The sequence below is a fragment of the Brachycentrus maculatus genome, unplaced genomic scaffold (genome assembly GCF_059751285.1).
Source record: "Brachycentrus maculatus isolate JH-2025_06_01 unplaced genomic scaffold, ASM5975128v1 h1tg000703l, whole genome shotgun sequence".
In the NCBI taxonomy this organism is placed as follows: Eukaryota; Metazoa; Arthropoda; class Insecta; order Trichoptera; family Brachycentridae; genus Brachycentrus; species Brachycentrus maculatus.
The window spans coordinates 374,538-391,887 of NW_028281434.1; the positions used below are offsets into that span (position 1 = coordinate 374,538).

At 32.2% G+C, this 17,350-nt stretch overlaps 1 protein-coding gene across 1 annotated transcript; it reads left to right on the forward strand.

Annotated features, from left to right (window-relative positions):
- Positions 1-2,838: 2,838 nt before the first annotated feature.
- On the forward strand, positions 2,839-14,293 carry LOC148300515 (snurportin-1-like). Its single transcript, XM_088274665.1, has 6 exons — positions 2,839-3,162; positions 4,574-4,670; positions 5,540-5,707; positions 7,121-7,312; positions 9,350-9,629; positions 10,297-14,293. The coding sequence occupies exons 1-6, from the start codon at positions 3,020-3,022 to the stop codon at positions 10,710-10,712; spliced, it is 1,296 nt and encodes a 431-aa protein (XP_088130791.1). The 5' UTR covers positions 2,839-3,019; the 3' UTR covers positions 10,713-14,293.
- Positions 14,294-17,350: the final 3,057 nt, after the last annotated feature.

The window sequence follows — 17,350 nt, forward strand, 5'->3', positions numbered from 1 at the left end:
GAGAAAAAACATTCAGGTTTTACCTAAAAAGATTTGTTTCACAGTTCAAAAGTGGCTTTATATTTAATTTATTACATATTATTATATTTTTAAACTTTAAAAACGATCTCCTGATAAATCAAGTTTTTTGATACATAATGTTGTTGAAAGGAGTGAGCCCGAACTGACGCTGCTCATCACGTTGCAGATAAAGCCGCGCCGCAAACCTCTGATTTCGAAGTTTCGTGGAAAATTATGTTTAACAAGGAGCAATCCGTTCCATGTAAATATGCGATTAGATGGGTCATAGGTCGGCAAATTGTGGCTCGGGAGCCGCACGCGACTCTTTGAGCCTTTAGGCCCAGTATTCGTTAAGTCTCAACATAATTTTCTCTAAATCCAGGTAACATTGTAGGTAATTTTTTTCTTAAAACACTGTTTTTGCATTGAAAAAATATGTTTTTCTTCGTGATAATTATGTATATAGTTTTAAAAAGTAGAAAGGTTAGGAGTTAATTTTTTTCTTCTATATAATATTCAAAATACAAGAAAATATCCAATGCTCTTTCTATAAAATAATCAGACCAGGAAAGAAATGGGACAACCATAAAAAAAGTTTTTAAAATGTTTTTTTTTTCAAGGAATAACCCGCAAAGTCTCTTCTTTTAAAGGCTTGTCTGCAGGTAGGATATTAAGGATAGGGAAAGTAAATGCGAAAAACACATCACAAACCCACCCGAATTGAAAATAAATCTTTCCTGAATATATTTTGCACACGGCGGGAATCGAACCCGAGACGCCAGTTTCGCAGTAGAGCGTCTACCCAACTACGCCACGGCGTAAAAAAAATCTCGGAAATAATACACAAGTTACATAATTATAATAACAACTGTTTATTCTGGCCTGACTGAGCAGTTGTAGGTGCGATAGTGAGCCATATTTTGTTCACAAAAATGATATTATTGATTAAACAATATAATATCAAAGAAGAGAAAAAGAAAACAACAAACAAACAAAAATTCGACAAATAAGACATAAATAATAATAAATAAATAAAAAATGCGCGCGCAGCACTGTACACGATAGAAGTGAAACATCTTAAAAAATAATATGAAAGATTTAATGTGAGAGACGGAGAGAAAGAGAGTATCTCAAAAGAAATAAAAAAAATGTTTTTTTTTTTGTTTTTTCTATATTTACACTTGATTGATGCGTCCATTGGCAATAGTGATATTTATGATTTGTGCTAACGAAAATATGAGAAATATATCTGGAGGTACTTCGATATTTTCGAGAAAGCGAGAGTCTGCATCTGCATCTGTTGTAGTTCCGGATTTTGTTATTAATAGTTGGGTTTGTTAAAACACAATGATAAATATTACTTATAAAACGCGTGGTGCCTCTATTGTTCATATATAGCGTCTGCAACGTACATGTACATTTGCAACGCGCGCCTGCGCGACACTATCGTTGATAGCGCGATGCTATTCTGTCGCTTTGTATCGTTGTGTTAACGTCAATCTTTTTGCTCCACTCCCAATGGCGTCAGAATATAGAGCTCTCTTTTTTTCTCCTCTCTTAATTCTAGTCCAACTATCGATTATCGAATTACTGCCTAAAAGGTTTCACTTCGAAAATTCTTGAAATGAATTGATCACTAATTTAAACAATAAATAATAAATTTTATTAATAGGATAAGTTATAAATCAATATTAATATGGAATATCGGTTTGGCGCTCTGTAGCAGTCGATCGCAGTAACTTCGTAGTTTTAAATAGTTTTCGCCAGATATTGGCATGCAAAACCTGTAAGATTTTGGATATATAGACATACTGTAATTAGAATTAATTTAAAATGGTCAAAAATTTATAAAGGTTATATGGTATCTAGAAAAGTGCATCAATAATATCATTTCTATACTAATACTAAATTCGAGATGGTGTGCATTTTTGGAAACTTCTGTAAACACATCTGGCAATCGAACTCTTGTGCTAAGGTACGGCCTTGTCTAGTATAATAATGACATAATCTGTATTCATCCGAATTCATTATCCTTCCCGGGGATGTCAAATGACTCACATAAAAATATAACAGCGGAATGGCAATAAACAACGAAGATCCAAGAACACATGGTTACTCCAACGTATATTTGTGCAATATTATATCAAAACTCCGTGAAAAAGAATCTTCTTACAGCACTTTAATGCTTGAAGCTGTTAATAAACTCTGTGGAATGAGCGGCAGCCTCAAACATATGAAACATGCTAGCTCACATTCGTACATCCTATGGGAACAAAAAACTTCGAAAAAACTCAGAAAGGGAAGCGAAGTGTAAGGAAGGGAATAGTCCCAATCGAAAAGTGCAGGTCTGCGATTCTATATCGGCCGTATTCAAAGGCTCCTCAGGAAGGGTGCCGACATGGAGTACCTGGCCGTCAAGGTATTGCAGTTGGCCGTCAATCCCACTAAGGATAAAAAAAAACGGAATCATGCCCCTCCATCTACAATTGGTTATTTCAACCTCAACCAGGTACTTTCCGATGTGACCTAGAAGATTATAATATCCGTTAATTTTTCTCTTTTCTTTATCCTTCACTTTTTAATTTTTACGAAACGAAATACATATTGGTCTAGAATTTAAAACATCTCACAATATAACGGCGTTTTAGGTTTCCATTGAATAAATATAATTAAAAATCATTTATTGTTACAATGCGTTCTAATTACGTCACATGGTACCTATACAAAATAAAAGTAATCAAAGTTCACCGACTTACCCCAATAATATTCAGCAGTACTTACCGTGTTATACATTTTTTCTGCTATGTTGTCATGCAGTCTGCTATCTGTTATCTATTCGGTTGTCAAAAACTTGGGACAACTTAGGAGCATGAGAGCAGAGAGCGGTTTCTAGTATACAATCAAATAATCAAATCATCAAATCAATATAATCTTTGGAGCGGTCTGGACGGTTGGATGCGATAAATAATACACTTAGGTTTATTTAAGGATTTAAAATTGTAGTGAATTAAGTGAAATTATGGAGGAATTATTAGCGTCGTTTGAAACAACTTTGTCAACGAAAAAAGATGTTCATAATCACTCCTCTTACTTAAAATCGCACGGAGATACAGCAAAATTACAAGAAAAAAGGAGGTTGGAAGCGTTAAAAGCCCAGAAAGAGTAAGTTGTGTTGTTAAACAATGTTAATTACAACTCGTAGTCCATATTGGCTTGAATTAAGTTTTTCCAAACTTACAAATCATATCATATTATTGTTGTTCATTTTCCAATGTACCTTTGGAAAAGTCATTTGTAGGTTATGTTTTTATCTGTGTTGTTATTGTGAAGAGGGTTTTTGCAAGTCGTAAAAAGACTGATTACTCTTTGCATTCCACTTTTTAACATAATAAATGTAAAAAAAAACAGTTTACAAAAGTGGTTTTGAAGGTATTGTTGTAAAAGTATTGTGCAAATTAAAGTGATTTGTAATGTTTGTCCGCCTCCATAATGTAATGGTCAGCACGCTCGACTACCATTCTGGAGGTCCCGGGTTCGATTCCTAGGGGGGGGGGGGAAGTCAAATAAATATAAGTGATTTTTTCACTCTAATATTTATTCAATATTACCCTGGACTGGTACCTGAAGCGAAGGGCTGATCACCTTTCCTTCATGAGTTGACGATCAAGATAACACTGCTTTTATATGATACAGTGCCCTATGCATCATTGGGGTGCGTATAGGGGTTTGAAGTTGAAGTTGAAGTAATGTTCAGTTTTTTTTTCAATATTTTTTCAAAGCTTATTTACCACAAATCAAAACTTATAATATTCTGAAAATATTCTAGTCACAATTTAATACTTTACTGTATAAATAATAATAATTTTGCTAGAAATATATTACAACTACATGTCAAAATGTGTCGGGTTGTGGTCCCGTGGTTAGTGTTGCAGACTCTTAAGACAGAGTTTCTCGGTTCAAGCCCACTCTACCACAATTTGATACCTATTTTTAATAATGAGCCGCTTTAGGCCCACAGAAATAGTATGAAATTGAAAATTTTGTGTAAATAATAAGAACACAAATATTTCTCTTTTTAAAAAAAAAAAAACATCAAAAACATTCTGACGTTGAAAATAATTAAAAAGTTTTCTTTCATTAAAAATTTGAATATAATTGGTTTGTGTAACGAAATACAGTAAAAGGGAGATTTTTATGCTATTTTTTTTCATAGGTAGGTACAGTATATTAGATACACAATTTTGCTCACAAACCCTCTGTCACCCAATTTCACTCAATTTCACCCAATTTTACTCAATTTTCTCTGTTTGATGCCACTTTTTGTACTATGATATCAATGCAAGTACATAGAATCTCCATTGTTAAAAAAAAATACAAATAATCTTTGGACATTGCAGCCGCGGGTCGGGATTTGTTATAAACATTTTTTATATCATAATGTGTGGCGGTCTTTATTTCCTATCATTTGAAAAGCATAATCTATTTACTAGAAATAAAACTAATACTAATCAAAATGAATGGAAGTGGTGTTAAATTTACAGTCAAAAGAAGGATGTCATTATGTTTGTTTCAGAAAACGGGAATCTCAAATCAATGCATCTCGTGGAATTTTCGATTTGATTAAGGAAGCTGAATTAGAACAACAGTATAAAGAAAAAATGTGTAAATTGGTAATAATATATATATTTATAAACATACACATACATATATATTTATTAGAATGTTTCTTGACACTCGGAATGGTATTTTTGGGCCTTTTTGAACTTCATGTATTGCTGGTTAAATGCCAAAGGGCCACAATGCAAAAAAAAATATTAAGCTCGTTATTCCAAAAATGGTACTGTGGCAACCCACAACAATCGAATGAACTAGCATAATCGAACACGCTGTGGCAACTCGACAATCGAATGAACAAGCAGAATCGAACACCCAAACCGAGCTCGCACCGAACGGGAACCAGACCGCCACATTTCGTCACCGCCCGTCCGCTGATCGACACGTTTTTAACTGTTCTCACATTAGAATCACGCGATTATTCTTAAATATTTCTTGATTGTAATTTTCTAGAACTGAATAAATTTGTGTTAAAAGTAATCCGCTTTCATCTTGCTTCTCTTCTGTTAAATTAAGTTGGTGTTCAACTAGAACCCATAGTATCTAAATCGTCAACATTTTCATATTCGAAAAAGACACCCATGATTCTATCGTTAGAAATGTCCATTTCATTTAGAATCATGGATGTCTTTCGAATATGAAAATGTTAACGATTTAGATACCATTTTTAGTTAATTTTTTCTTGCGTTGTGGCCCTTTGGTATTTAACCAGCAATATATTGAGCAGAAACTGATATCACCATTATAGTATATTGAAAATGGTAGTAACGGGGATCTAAACTTACTGATATAAAAATATTAGTAATTTTGGAGTAGTGAGACTTACCCAACTTATGGATTATTCCAGATATCTGTTCATCTAGACCTCCAAATGGCAATACCAATAACATCCTACTAAAATCTATCCATTTATTTTTATTTTTAGTCATACAAACCGGAGGTGCATGTCCCAGGGTTCCATAAGAAAAAACCATTTTATTCTAATACATTGATGTTGTCCGAATGGATGATCAATATTCCGGAAGATTTGTACCAGAATTGGCTTATTATGCCTTGTCCAGAGGGTACCCGAGTACTAGTAATAGCCTCTGGGGTATGTAAAATTTTTTATTACTTTAAAAGCATCTTCAATATTTTTACATATTTCATACTTTTAATTCTATTTATTGTTAACACGCTAAGGACGGGTGTTTTTACGCCTGTGGACCACTGGCGACGGGATTTGATAATTGTGTACATATAGTTAAGACCTTAACAAAGAGATTGGTACATAATATTCAGATAAAAACATTAAATAATTCACTCTTTTCTGATTTTGAAATGAGGTCGGCGCAGAAGGTAAAAATAACCTTTCCGTCCTTAAGTATCAATCGACCGAACGGGTAGAAATACCTTTCCCGTCCTTAGTGTGTTAAGATAAATAACTCGCAGTCATTAACCCATTGGGTACAGCGTACGAGCCAGGCGGAAATATTTCCCCCTGTGTGGAATACGTGCTAGGCGCATATGACGCGGCTTGAAAATATCAATGTGTTATTGAAAGTATACCCTTCTTAAAGTCTTAACAATATTTTCAGTCATATTTGTCAGAGTGTATTCCTCCTATTCTCGGCTGTGAGACATGGCATCTTACAAGGGCACAGAGCAGCCATCTCAGTTTTGAGAATACAAGCCTACAAAGAATTTTAGGCGCGGGGTGGTTTGACTTCGTGAGAAATGAGAATATATGGCCTAGGATGCAAAAAATCATGGCCTCAACTGTCACCTAGAAAACGCGATTCAGTCGGCTAGGCCTCTACTTCGCATTACTCCCGAGAGCTTTAATCAAGCCTGCCTCTATTACAAGGCATCAGGTTACTTACTTTATCCAAATTGAAATTCCCACATGTCTATTATTGTAAAGTAGATTTCATACATTTATAATCCTTCGATTCCTTTCTTTTTGTGAGAAAAACATGCGTCTCGAGAAGTGTCCATGTCTGGATCTGTTTAAATTTGATAAACGGGTGTAGTACTTTGCTAAATTAGTGGTAAAAAATGTACATAGTTTTATCTACATTTTAGAATCAAAATGGCGAGCGGCTCTTCTCCCTTTGTGGACGAATTTTTAAATAAAATGGTGTAATTTTTTATTAACTAATTCAATCACGTTATTTATCTTATTGCATCGATAGTCTGGTTGGATTATTTAACATTAGTTGTGTAAATGAACTGGCTCAGAAGAGTTGAGTGGTCCAAGCGGAAGACAGACGTCAGTTTTGTTATTCATATCTTTGGGTATTTTTCATTAATTCATAATAAATTACCGTAAGTCACAAACTAGTGCATCCTAAATTCGCTGGGTAGTAATGACAACCTCTAGGGGTTTCCCATTAAATATTCAATAATGAAAACAATTTCCTTAATCTCAGTATTTTATTTAGTGAATTGTGTGATGTTTTACATAATCTTCCAAATGAATAATACTGGTGTTAGTGGTTAATGTTGGTCTACTTTTCGTTCGCAGGGTAAAACGAAAGCCTATTTTAAGACTGGACACTTCTATAAGGAGTTTGCATCCATACTACCCGGAGGAACTAAGAGGAATTCCTCACTTGAAAAGTATTGCATATTAGACTGTGTTATGAGTGACCCGGCTAAAACATTATTTGTTCTTGACGTAATTGCCTGGGGAAACTTATCTATGGACGACTGTGAGGTAAGTACATATTCATGTTCTTCATTTATGTTGAGATATCAAAAATGTAAAATAACTACTAAGTGGAGAAACCCAGATTTGTAACAAGTATTTAGACACACTCAAATTGTGAATAAAATAACTGGTCAGAGTAGAAGCTGCATAAAAATTGATAAGCAGGTTTTTAGGCATTTGCATACAAATAAAAGGGTCTCTGCTAAAAGCTTTCTAAATCCAATCATCGGCTCTTGTGGACTCAATCACGGAACGTAACGAGATCGATCATAGAGATTGATCATAGATGTATGACTTCCAAAATTTGAGTAGTGTGGTTGTCAATCATTGGTAGAATGGTTAATGTTACATGTATGTTAAGTGATCGTTCAACTACCCCATGAAAGATTAAGCCCTGTAAATACCTAGACTTATATTAGATATTCTTCTTCAGCTATGTTAAGATGTCAAAAATGTAAGTACATATTACGAGGGCTATCTATAAAATATGGTCTCCGATAGTTTTTTCACAGGATAAAACACATTTATTTAACACTCTCCTTATTATTCATCCGTCACTTTGTGATGAATGATAAGGAGAGTGTTATATTACCATACCACAAAGTTGACAATGCTTTTAATATAGAAAATAAACATTTATTTACATTAAAAGATCCATTTTTGGAAAGCTTAGGTTATTCCCAATTTTTGTACATCATCATTGCTATCGATGCACTTTTGCATGCAGAGTACCATTTTTTATGCCCATGTCATAGAACTCTTCCACTGCGTCGCGCATATATCGCTTGATATATTCTTAAATTTCCTTTTCAGTATTGGAATTCTTTCCACCCAGGTTATTCTTCAATTAGGAAAAGAGATATTGTCACTTTGTGACAGTATTCCATCCAAATTCATCTCATCTCAAAATCATCATCATTCCTTGGACAATGAGAGCTGCTTCTCCACTAGCAGCATGTTGTTTGTGATCTTTGGTGAGGATTTTGGACACCCACATTGCGCAAACCTTCTAACATCTTAATCGTTTTGTCAAAATCTTATCAATAATCGTCTAACTGACATCAGTACATCTGTTTATCCTTTTTTAAATTCTCTACGCTGTTTGCGCACGTTTTTATCACCCATACACTATTCACCATACATTTCACGTAGCTGAGAATGAATGCCTACCGGAGTTTTGTTCTTTGCACCCAAAAAATGAATCACAGTGCGTAATTCGGATCTTGGAGACATTTTTTATGGACAGCCCTTGTATTAGCATTAATTTTGACTGTTTTCAAGGGAAATCGCAATCATTTTATTTTAAATAAAATTTCATGATATATTGTTTGTAATTTTATGGTAAAAGAAAAACAGTGAAAATGAAAATGAATGAATGACCGTTAATGTCAAAATTAAAATGAAATTCTCACCTGGTTATGGTAATCTTCAACCATTTCCTTTTTGATAGAATTTGGTTTAATAATCAGTATTAAAGAGAGAAAAAAAATCATGTTAACTGTTTGTAATTTTAAAAGCTGATGTTTTATCTCATATCTCTATTTAAAATAATATATGAATGTTATAAGAGTAAAAAAAATCCCTAGAATGTATTTCTTAATTAAAAGTTTCTTTTTGTATACACAATAATAGCTTTCATAGAAAATCATGGTTAGTGTTTTTTCATTGGCAGTTTTTATTACTTTACATTGAAAGTACATGAATTTACATCGGAGTTGACCAGAATATAGTACTAAAACAGATACAACACGCATACGGAGTGTAAAACTTATTACAATTTGTGTAATGTTATCACCCCTTAGGCCTATATGGATATATGTACAATAAAAACTTCTGGGTATGTGTTTGTGAGGTCAACTCTCATGGAAACACCTCTAAATGACTTATAGATCTGAGAATAATTATCTTTAAATATTTCACCACTTTTAAAAAGAGCTTTATTTAAAAAAAAATATAAATAAAGGATTAAAAAAAATGCACTGTATTAGTTATTCCCTGAGTTAAAGCATTGATCAAAATGAGAAAATATAATTTTTATTTCAGTTGCAGTTTCGGGAATATTGGCTGAGATCCAAATTCGAAGAACATCCCCTAATCGGCACCATATCAAAAGATAATGCCTATGAAATACGATTGCTGGATAAAATCATGTGCACAAAGCCAAATATAAGCTCACTCTTGGGTAAATGGCCATACTTTTCGAATAACAAACCACCTGTAGATGGTTTGCTGATCTACCACAAAGAAGGACATTATATCGCAGGTCAAACCCCAATTGTCATTTGGGTGTATCCCTTTATGATCAATGAACTACTAGGCCCAGGTTTGTAGAGCTTTTTTTCATTAATGAATCACCAAACATATATTTCAACCTCCTCCTCCCTTAGAAACTTTTTCTCATCCAGTCTTGTGTATTTTGAGAAGAAAAAATGTACTCCACATAAACATTAGATGGTTGACCATTTTTTTTACTAATAAACTTCAAAGTTTAATGAAAGCTTTAATATTTGTGATCACGAATGTCATGTAACAATCGGCGGGTATGTATGAGTAGATGCATGAACGTGGAAGAGGCGAAGAATGTTTGCAAAGACAGAGTGGTGTGGCGTTCTATTCTCTCTGCCTACCCCTGCGGGGAAGCGGCGTGATGGTTAGTTAGTTAGTTACAAATGTCATCATTCAGAATCAAAATTGTAGGGAATTTCTCGTTTATTGTTTCTAATAATCAGGACCAAACATCGTATAATGATGCCTGTTGAAAGAGCCAGTACAAATATAAGCTTGCAATGTATACAAGTACATATTATTTATTAAATTAGGGCCCAATATACAATGAATCGCAACTTAATTTTCTTTAATCATTTGACATAATTGATTTTTTTGCTTAAAACACCGTTTTTGTGTTTTATAAATAAGTTTTTCTTTGAAATTATGGTTTTGAAAAGAAAAGAGTTTGAAAAGTAAGGAGTTAAAAAAATCTTTTGTTTCAGATATAACCGTAAACGAGACGTACATGGTACAAAAGCCCTATGACTATGTCAATCAAGCAAAATACATAGAAGACTATGAAAAGAAGAGGCACGAAAAGAAGACGAAGAAGACCAGCACTCCCATAAGGAGACGGGTGCACTCCTTTTCCAGCACGTCTTCCTCTTCCCCATTCAACAGTTCCTTCTCGTCAAACCAAAGTGATGTAGCCCCCGTAGTGTTCAGTTCCAATACGGCCAAGAGAAAGGCCAAGGAAGTGGAAGACATTGATTTGCCCAAAGTAGGTAAAGTTAGCGAAATTAGTATCAAGCAGGACATGCAAATAGTTACCCAGTCTAGTGATTCTGCTGTATGCTTCATCTATGACAGCGTAGCGGAAACCAGTAATGCGGACTGTGATACATCAATGATTACTTAAGGAAATTTATTTAATAAAATTAAATAAATGTAAAAAAAAATGTGTCAGAAATCTGAGTATCATGAATTGAATTTCATTATCGTTCTACTACTAAAAATCCATCATTTTTATGTCAAAGTTCCTTGAAAAGATAAATGATTATTTATCGATAACTCGAGTAAAATGAATTTCATTTTTAAAAATATTTTTCATGTCCTATCATATTATATTCATAACATGAAAAAATCTTATGTGTTAACAATAACAAAGTTTATAGGAATAATAAAGGTTATTTAATTACTGAATCTAAGTTGAGGAAATCAATGAATTAGATGATTGCAAAAGGTTTTTAATGTTTTATCAGGTGGAGGAGTCTGATATCACAGTAAAGTAACTAAGTATTTTTATTTAAACAAATATTGATTATAAATCTTTTAGTGGAAAAACATTTTTTAGTGTTCGCCTTATAATTTTCATATGGTTTTACAGTTTTAATTTCTGATAATTATTATGAAATTATTTTCCTTTTTTAATTTTGCATCATGAACATAATTTTAATCATTTTTATGATATTATTTTGTTTTTAATTTTGTATCAGTTTTGTGATTCCTCAAGATCACAAAAATGGATTTTAAGAAGCATGTGCTGCATTTTCAATTCAAATATCTGCCATTTAAAGATAGGAAATGGATTTTATTTAACTTTGTTATTCTAATCATATCTTAACCCTCATTTAGTTTTTTACTTGCTTAATTTACTAATTACCATTTTAAACACACTAAATATCAGATTTTTTTTCTTCAATCTTCATATTTACATATGCTTACACCTTTTAAAAAATAACACTAAGTTTATTCATGTGATCTTTTAGTTGTACTCCTATTTTTACTGTTTGCAATCCTAATTTCATAATATAGAGAGGGAATGATATTACATGAGTTTATTGTAGCAGTATGGACATGGTTTTACAATATACAGTGGTACATCTCATATATCGCTCACTCCTTTCAAGAACGTCATAAATCAAAATACTTGATTTTTCAGGAGAACGTTTTTAAAGTTTGAAAATATAATACAATGTATTAAAAATAAATATCAAGCCACTTACTGAAATTTTTACTGTGCAACATATCTTTTTAGGTAAAACCTGAAGGTTTTTTCTCCATTTGAAAAATATTTAGTTTATTTAAAAAAAAAAATTAAACAATACCTTTTCTTCAAAATGCAAAAACAACACTTTCTGCCCTGTAACGAGTAAATATTAAGTTAAAAATATGCCTCTTTTTCTGGGATATAGTACAGTTTCTGGGCATTCCGAAAATATGCACAACTAAAAATTGACGTTTTTTGATTTATGACGTTCTTGAAAGGAGTGAACGATATATAATACATATATTGTGTAACTTGGTCCTATTGTGCTTGATTTAAGTTTTAATGACTGAGTGATATTTATAATAAGGTAGTTTGTTAAAGTAAATAATGTGTTACATTGGCTGTTGATTTTAATCTACTTTTATGTAAATAAGAAAACAAAGGTTTGATAAAACCTTTTATATTTTATTTTAATAAAAGGTAAAATGGTTTTCCGTTTGATTTTTTAAATAAGTCCCCTTAGCTTTACATTGTTTATGAAAAATAAAGGCCAAATTTAGGAATGAAAATATTTGTGGGGCCCAATTGAATATCAGCTGGGCCCTCATTTCCTAAACAAATTGAGAATCTTTTCAGGCATTTCCGTAATAAAAAAAAGAATTTTTATTTAAAACGTTAAGATATTCATGAATAATTCCTTTTTATCCAACAAACTAGGAATCTCTTTGCTCTGGAGAAAAATTGTTTAAAACATTCTGGTATTTCAACCATCATTGATTAAAGAGGCACCCAAAGTTGAAATGTACTTAGAAATATAATGGCAGTTCAATTATAACGTAAGTTATAATGTTAAAACATAATGTTTGTACTCTGCTGCAAGATAATCTGAAACAATATTTTAATAATTTCAAATCATCCAAATAATGTCAAATTGAGTGAGTTTTAAAAATGAGTGTTAATTTTAAACAATATTAATACATTATTGTCGGGCGGATCTGTGTGCTAATTAGTACCAGGAGCGCTTGTTTTTTTTACATGTTTTGCAAAAATTAAAAATTTGTTTATAAAACGTCATATCTTTGAGAAAATTTGATATTTAGTGATGAACTATACCCAGTAGCGTACAAAAGATGTGTTGTTACATACATATAGGGTTTTTTTTTAAACAAAAAGGTACCGGAACTCACTTCATGTTGAGCCTTTTACTAAAAAAAAGATAGTTTATTACAGCATCATATTTTATCATTTTGACGAATTATAAAAATATAGATTGTAATTACGTAAGCGTAAACATTGTTTCGCCTAATTAATAATGAAAATTTAAAAAAAAAAGTGAAAATGTACTGGAATGCCGTTCCACCATGGAAAAAAAAACCCTGCATACATTTATCATTTGAAAATTTGTTCCTATAATACGAAAATATTTTATAGTTTTGTGTTACACTCTCATAGTTTATTAAATTGAAACAAAACTATTACTATTACTTAATAGTATGACAGTATAACACCAAATAGTATAACACCAGCTGGGTAAAACAATACTCTAAGGGCGTTTGTGCACTACACGGAATTTCACCGTATGGCACTTCAGTTAGCATATAAAACGGGTGATTGGCTTGGATTGCTTGTCTTTCTTTCTTCGGATCGCTGTGCTCGATCGTAAATCGTGCGCGTAAATTCGATCACGCTAAACTGTCGTCGCTATTATTTTTCAAAACCGGACTGCCAATGGTAAAATTCCGTGTAGTGCACAAGCTGCCTAACACGCAAGACGACCGACATTTGACTAAAATAACCCAGAAAGCAATTTAGATTGAAATGTGTATGAAATTTGCCAGTTGGGCTACCCCCAATTGAACTTCAATATTCATGATACATACTGTTGACAGTCTGATTACGTGGCATACCCGAACCTGTACAGTGTACAGTGTTTCCATTGGAAGTTATCACTTGAATCATTAGTTGCGATGTGGTATTTTACGCTTATATTCAAACCTGTATATATATAAACGTCCCGCAAACAACCAACAAGATAATTTAGTAAAAAATGTATTTATATGTATACTGCTTCTATGCACAATTAAGAAAAAACATTTTTATACGTGTCCCGACAACAATGTGTTAAAATCAGAAAAAACCCAAATACAAAATGAATAAATGTGATAATATAACAAAATAAATAGTACCTCTGTAATATTCTAATCCAATCTATGAGCAATGCATTTTAAAAAAAATTTGTATTAAGGATTGTTAATTACATAAGTAAATGGGTTTTTATACTTTCATAAATTGAAAATTGTTTTTATATTCAATTTTGCTCATCTTAGTCACCTTATGTCATATACATATTCCACAGATTTAGCACTGATGTTTGTATACATATTATAAAACAATTTTCAGTTTTATACTATTCAAATTAAGTCATAACCATGAATTGTGTTCTTTGCATCTATATTTTATGGTATAATGTAATAGGTTAAGCATTTTTAAACATTAAAAAAGCTGTGAAATAATTTTTTTTTTTTTTATTCCTTATGAAATATGTATTCACATACACAGAATTTCACCAGCAAATCATACTACATACATTTACCAATAAATGAAGTATGTATTATGCATAGTACAGCTTACAATATGACAAGAATTCGCGAGCAATGTGGACTTTACTACATATACATTTAAAAATATTATTTGCATAAGCTGAGCATATTATCACTCTCCTAACAACTGTGTATCGACAGACGCCGTGGCGTAGTTGGGTAGATGCTCGGCTGCGAACCTGGCATTGCGGGTTTGGTTTCCGCCAATTGCAAATTGAATTCAAAGAATTTTCTTTTTCTGTTAGTCTGGATATTTGTAATCTAATTTTTATACCTACTTTTCCTATTCTTACTATCCTACCTGCTGACAAGCCTCTAAAATAGAGGCTTTATGGGTTATTTCTTAAAAAAAACTGCATTATCTGCATTTGCACAAATTTTACAAGAGAGCTTTTGTTTGTGATTGTTACAATTATACCATTAATGGAATATACCGTTATACCATTTATGCAATCTGAAATAAAAACTCAAACACACCTCAGACATGCATTCTTTCCTTATATCACCATTTGAACATCTATCGCATTTTGACTGCTTTCAATTCTCTTTCATCTTTCTTTTTCTAACTCCATACTGCACTTCCATATATCGTAGTCGTACAGGAGAAAGTGACCAACTACCAAAATTAAAATGTTCAGGAGGGCCATTTAAGTCACTTTTGCTTAGCAAGAAAATAAACATCAATACAGTTAGTCATTTTTACTAAGTCAATATATTATACTTCCAAGTTTAAAATCCTTTGGGATTTTTTCAGGGCAATATTAAGCTAGTAAGATAGCAAATAGTCAATGATCACGTTTTTGTTAAACAATGCACTTGGTCGCTTTCTCCTGTATGACTACGATATTATGGTTATAACCAGAAAATGCTAGGAGGAAGATTAAATTAATATTTTCTTACAATGCCTATAATTTAGCATCGCACCTTAACAGCGAATGTAATAATTTGGTGACAGAAATTTTTATATAAATTTTTTTAAATATTTTATTTTGTAGAAAAAGGAGCTCCATTTAATAAAATTGTCAGCCCAATTAACGGAGGCATACTAAATCACTGGTCGAAATTGACCTCGCGCTACGGCCTAATAAATCCTTAAATCTACCTTCGGTTTGTTGGGATATGTTAGAGAGAGGGACCATTGCAAGGGATAAATGTGCTGTATATTTCGGACTACTTTCTCTTTATCAATTTTCGATGTTTAGTCCTTAAAATGTAATCAGACACGGTGGGATCACAGATGTTTTAATTTTATCAAATACTAGTTGTAAACCGTTTGGTATATCTGTGGCTCAATCTGGTTAAACAGAGAAGAAAAAGGAGAAATCAAAATATTACATAACAATTAATTTCACAATGCTTGTGGGTATACAATATTTTAGCAACTGTCAAGAAGCATGTTGTCAGCTATTAGTAATGTTAAATATTGCGTGTATAGCTGTTTTGTTCAAAAGATGGCGCTGCCATTGAAGTTTAATTTTTTTTCTTCCAAAAAATTAGTTTTTATGTGTCTGACAAATATAAAAAAACAGGCATATTTGAATGCATAAAACCCTTATCCGCACCCCAATGGTGTATTAGGGTACTGCGTCATTTAAACGCAGTGTTATCTTGATCGTTTACACATGAAGGAAAGGTGATAAACCCTCCGCTTCAGGTACGAGGCCAGGGTAATATTGAATAAATATTACAGTGAAAAAAAAACACTTATTTTTATTTAAATCCCTTGGGAATCGAGCCCGGGACCTCCAGAACGGTAGCCGGGCGTTCTGACACTACGGAGGCGGACATATTTTAGTTTAAAAAAATAAATCCATTTGAGACTTATAATACAATTAAATATTGTTTTGATTGCCTCCATTTTAAACGTGATTTTAAAATAATAATTGAGTAATTGAGTCCACTTGCGAATCACGTTACTTTAAAAAATATGTTTTTTAGCCAATGGCGGCAACCGGTAGAATATTAAATCTTCTACCGATTTGAGCTTTTTTAAGAGATTTTAGAAACTGAAATGTCTATCGGCATAGCGAGTTTTGCAAGAGTTTTGATTTTTCTATTCCATTTTATTCCTAACTCAACGAGTTTTGGCAGATTATGTTAAATATGGACGTTTTTATTTTTAATTTTGTACCGATTGGAGCTTAAACTTATTTTTTTGACATAACGTGGTTAGGAAGTGGACTACTCAATTAAGTGTCGTATTAAACAGTCTAGAAAAAGAGCTAAACAGTAGCTTCATGTTTTCGTTGAAACTTATCTAACACTACTTAATTAAGCGATCATTCTTGAGACTGTAAAATAAATTTCCGTTTTGGAGGGAAATTTAAATGAGAATATTGTAAAAGTGAATTCTGGAAGAAATCCAGGATTTTTTGCCGTTGTTTATTGTAAGAGTATTGGGATTCTTCATCTAAAAATTATCATAAATCTGACTCGGTGCGCAGAAGGTAAATACGTTAATAAATTAATAGAGAAATGGTATGTTAATAATTTTTAAATTTAGTGTTTTAATGGGGTGTACGGTGATGCGAAAACAATGCATTATTTATTCACCAAAAACTACGTGATTTGAATTGAATTTTATATTAATGTTCATTTAATTTGAAAATTAAATACACTTATACATTCAAGCACAAGTAAATTGCGCCTCTCGTGCTCAAATATTTGCTTGGCATAAAAAACAAGCGCTTTGCCTTTTTTATTCCATTTTTTTTTCAATTAATTCAACTGAAAGAATTTTTCTTTTATTAACGGATAAAAATTGAAAATGCGTTTTTAAACAAGTTGTTTTATATATGGTATGTGAAAATCTAAGAAATTTTTGTTTTCCATTAAACTTTTTACCGTTCATTTTTTGGCATGAAAATCAAACAAACTCGACTTACAATATTGTAACATTTTTATAAATAAAAAATAAATCCGTTTCCGTAAAGTTTTCTCGAATTATACATACAATATCATAATAAT

What these genes read in the sequence shown, in the direction of transcription:
- LOC148300515 (XM_088274665.1), top strand. Translation starts at nt 3,020, where the DNA reads ATGGAGGAATTATTAGCGTCGTTTGAAACAACTTTGTCAACGAAAAAA. An exon ending in GCGTTAAAAGCCCAGAAAGA is followed by an intron (nt 3,163 to 4,573) that starts GTAAGTTGTGTT and finishes TGTTTGTTTCAG; the next exon opens with AAAACGGGAATCTCAAATCA. An exon ending in AAGAAAAAATGTGTAAATTG is followed by an intron (nt 4,671 to 5,539) that starts GTAATAATATAT and finishes TTTTATTTTTAG; the next exon opens with TCATACAAACCGGAGGTGCA.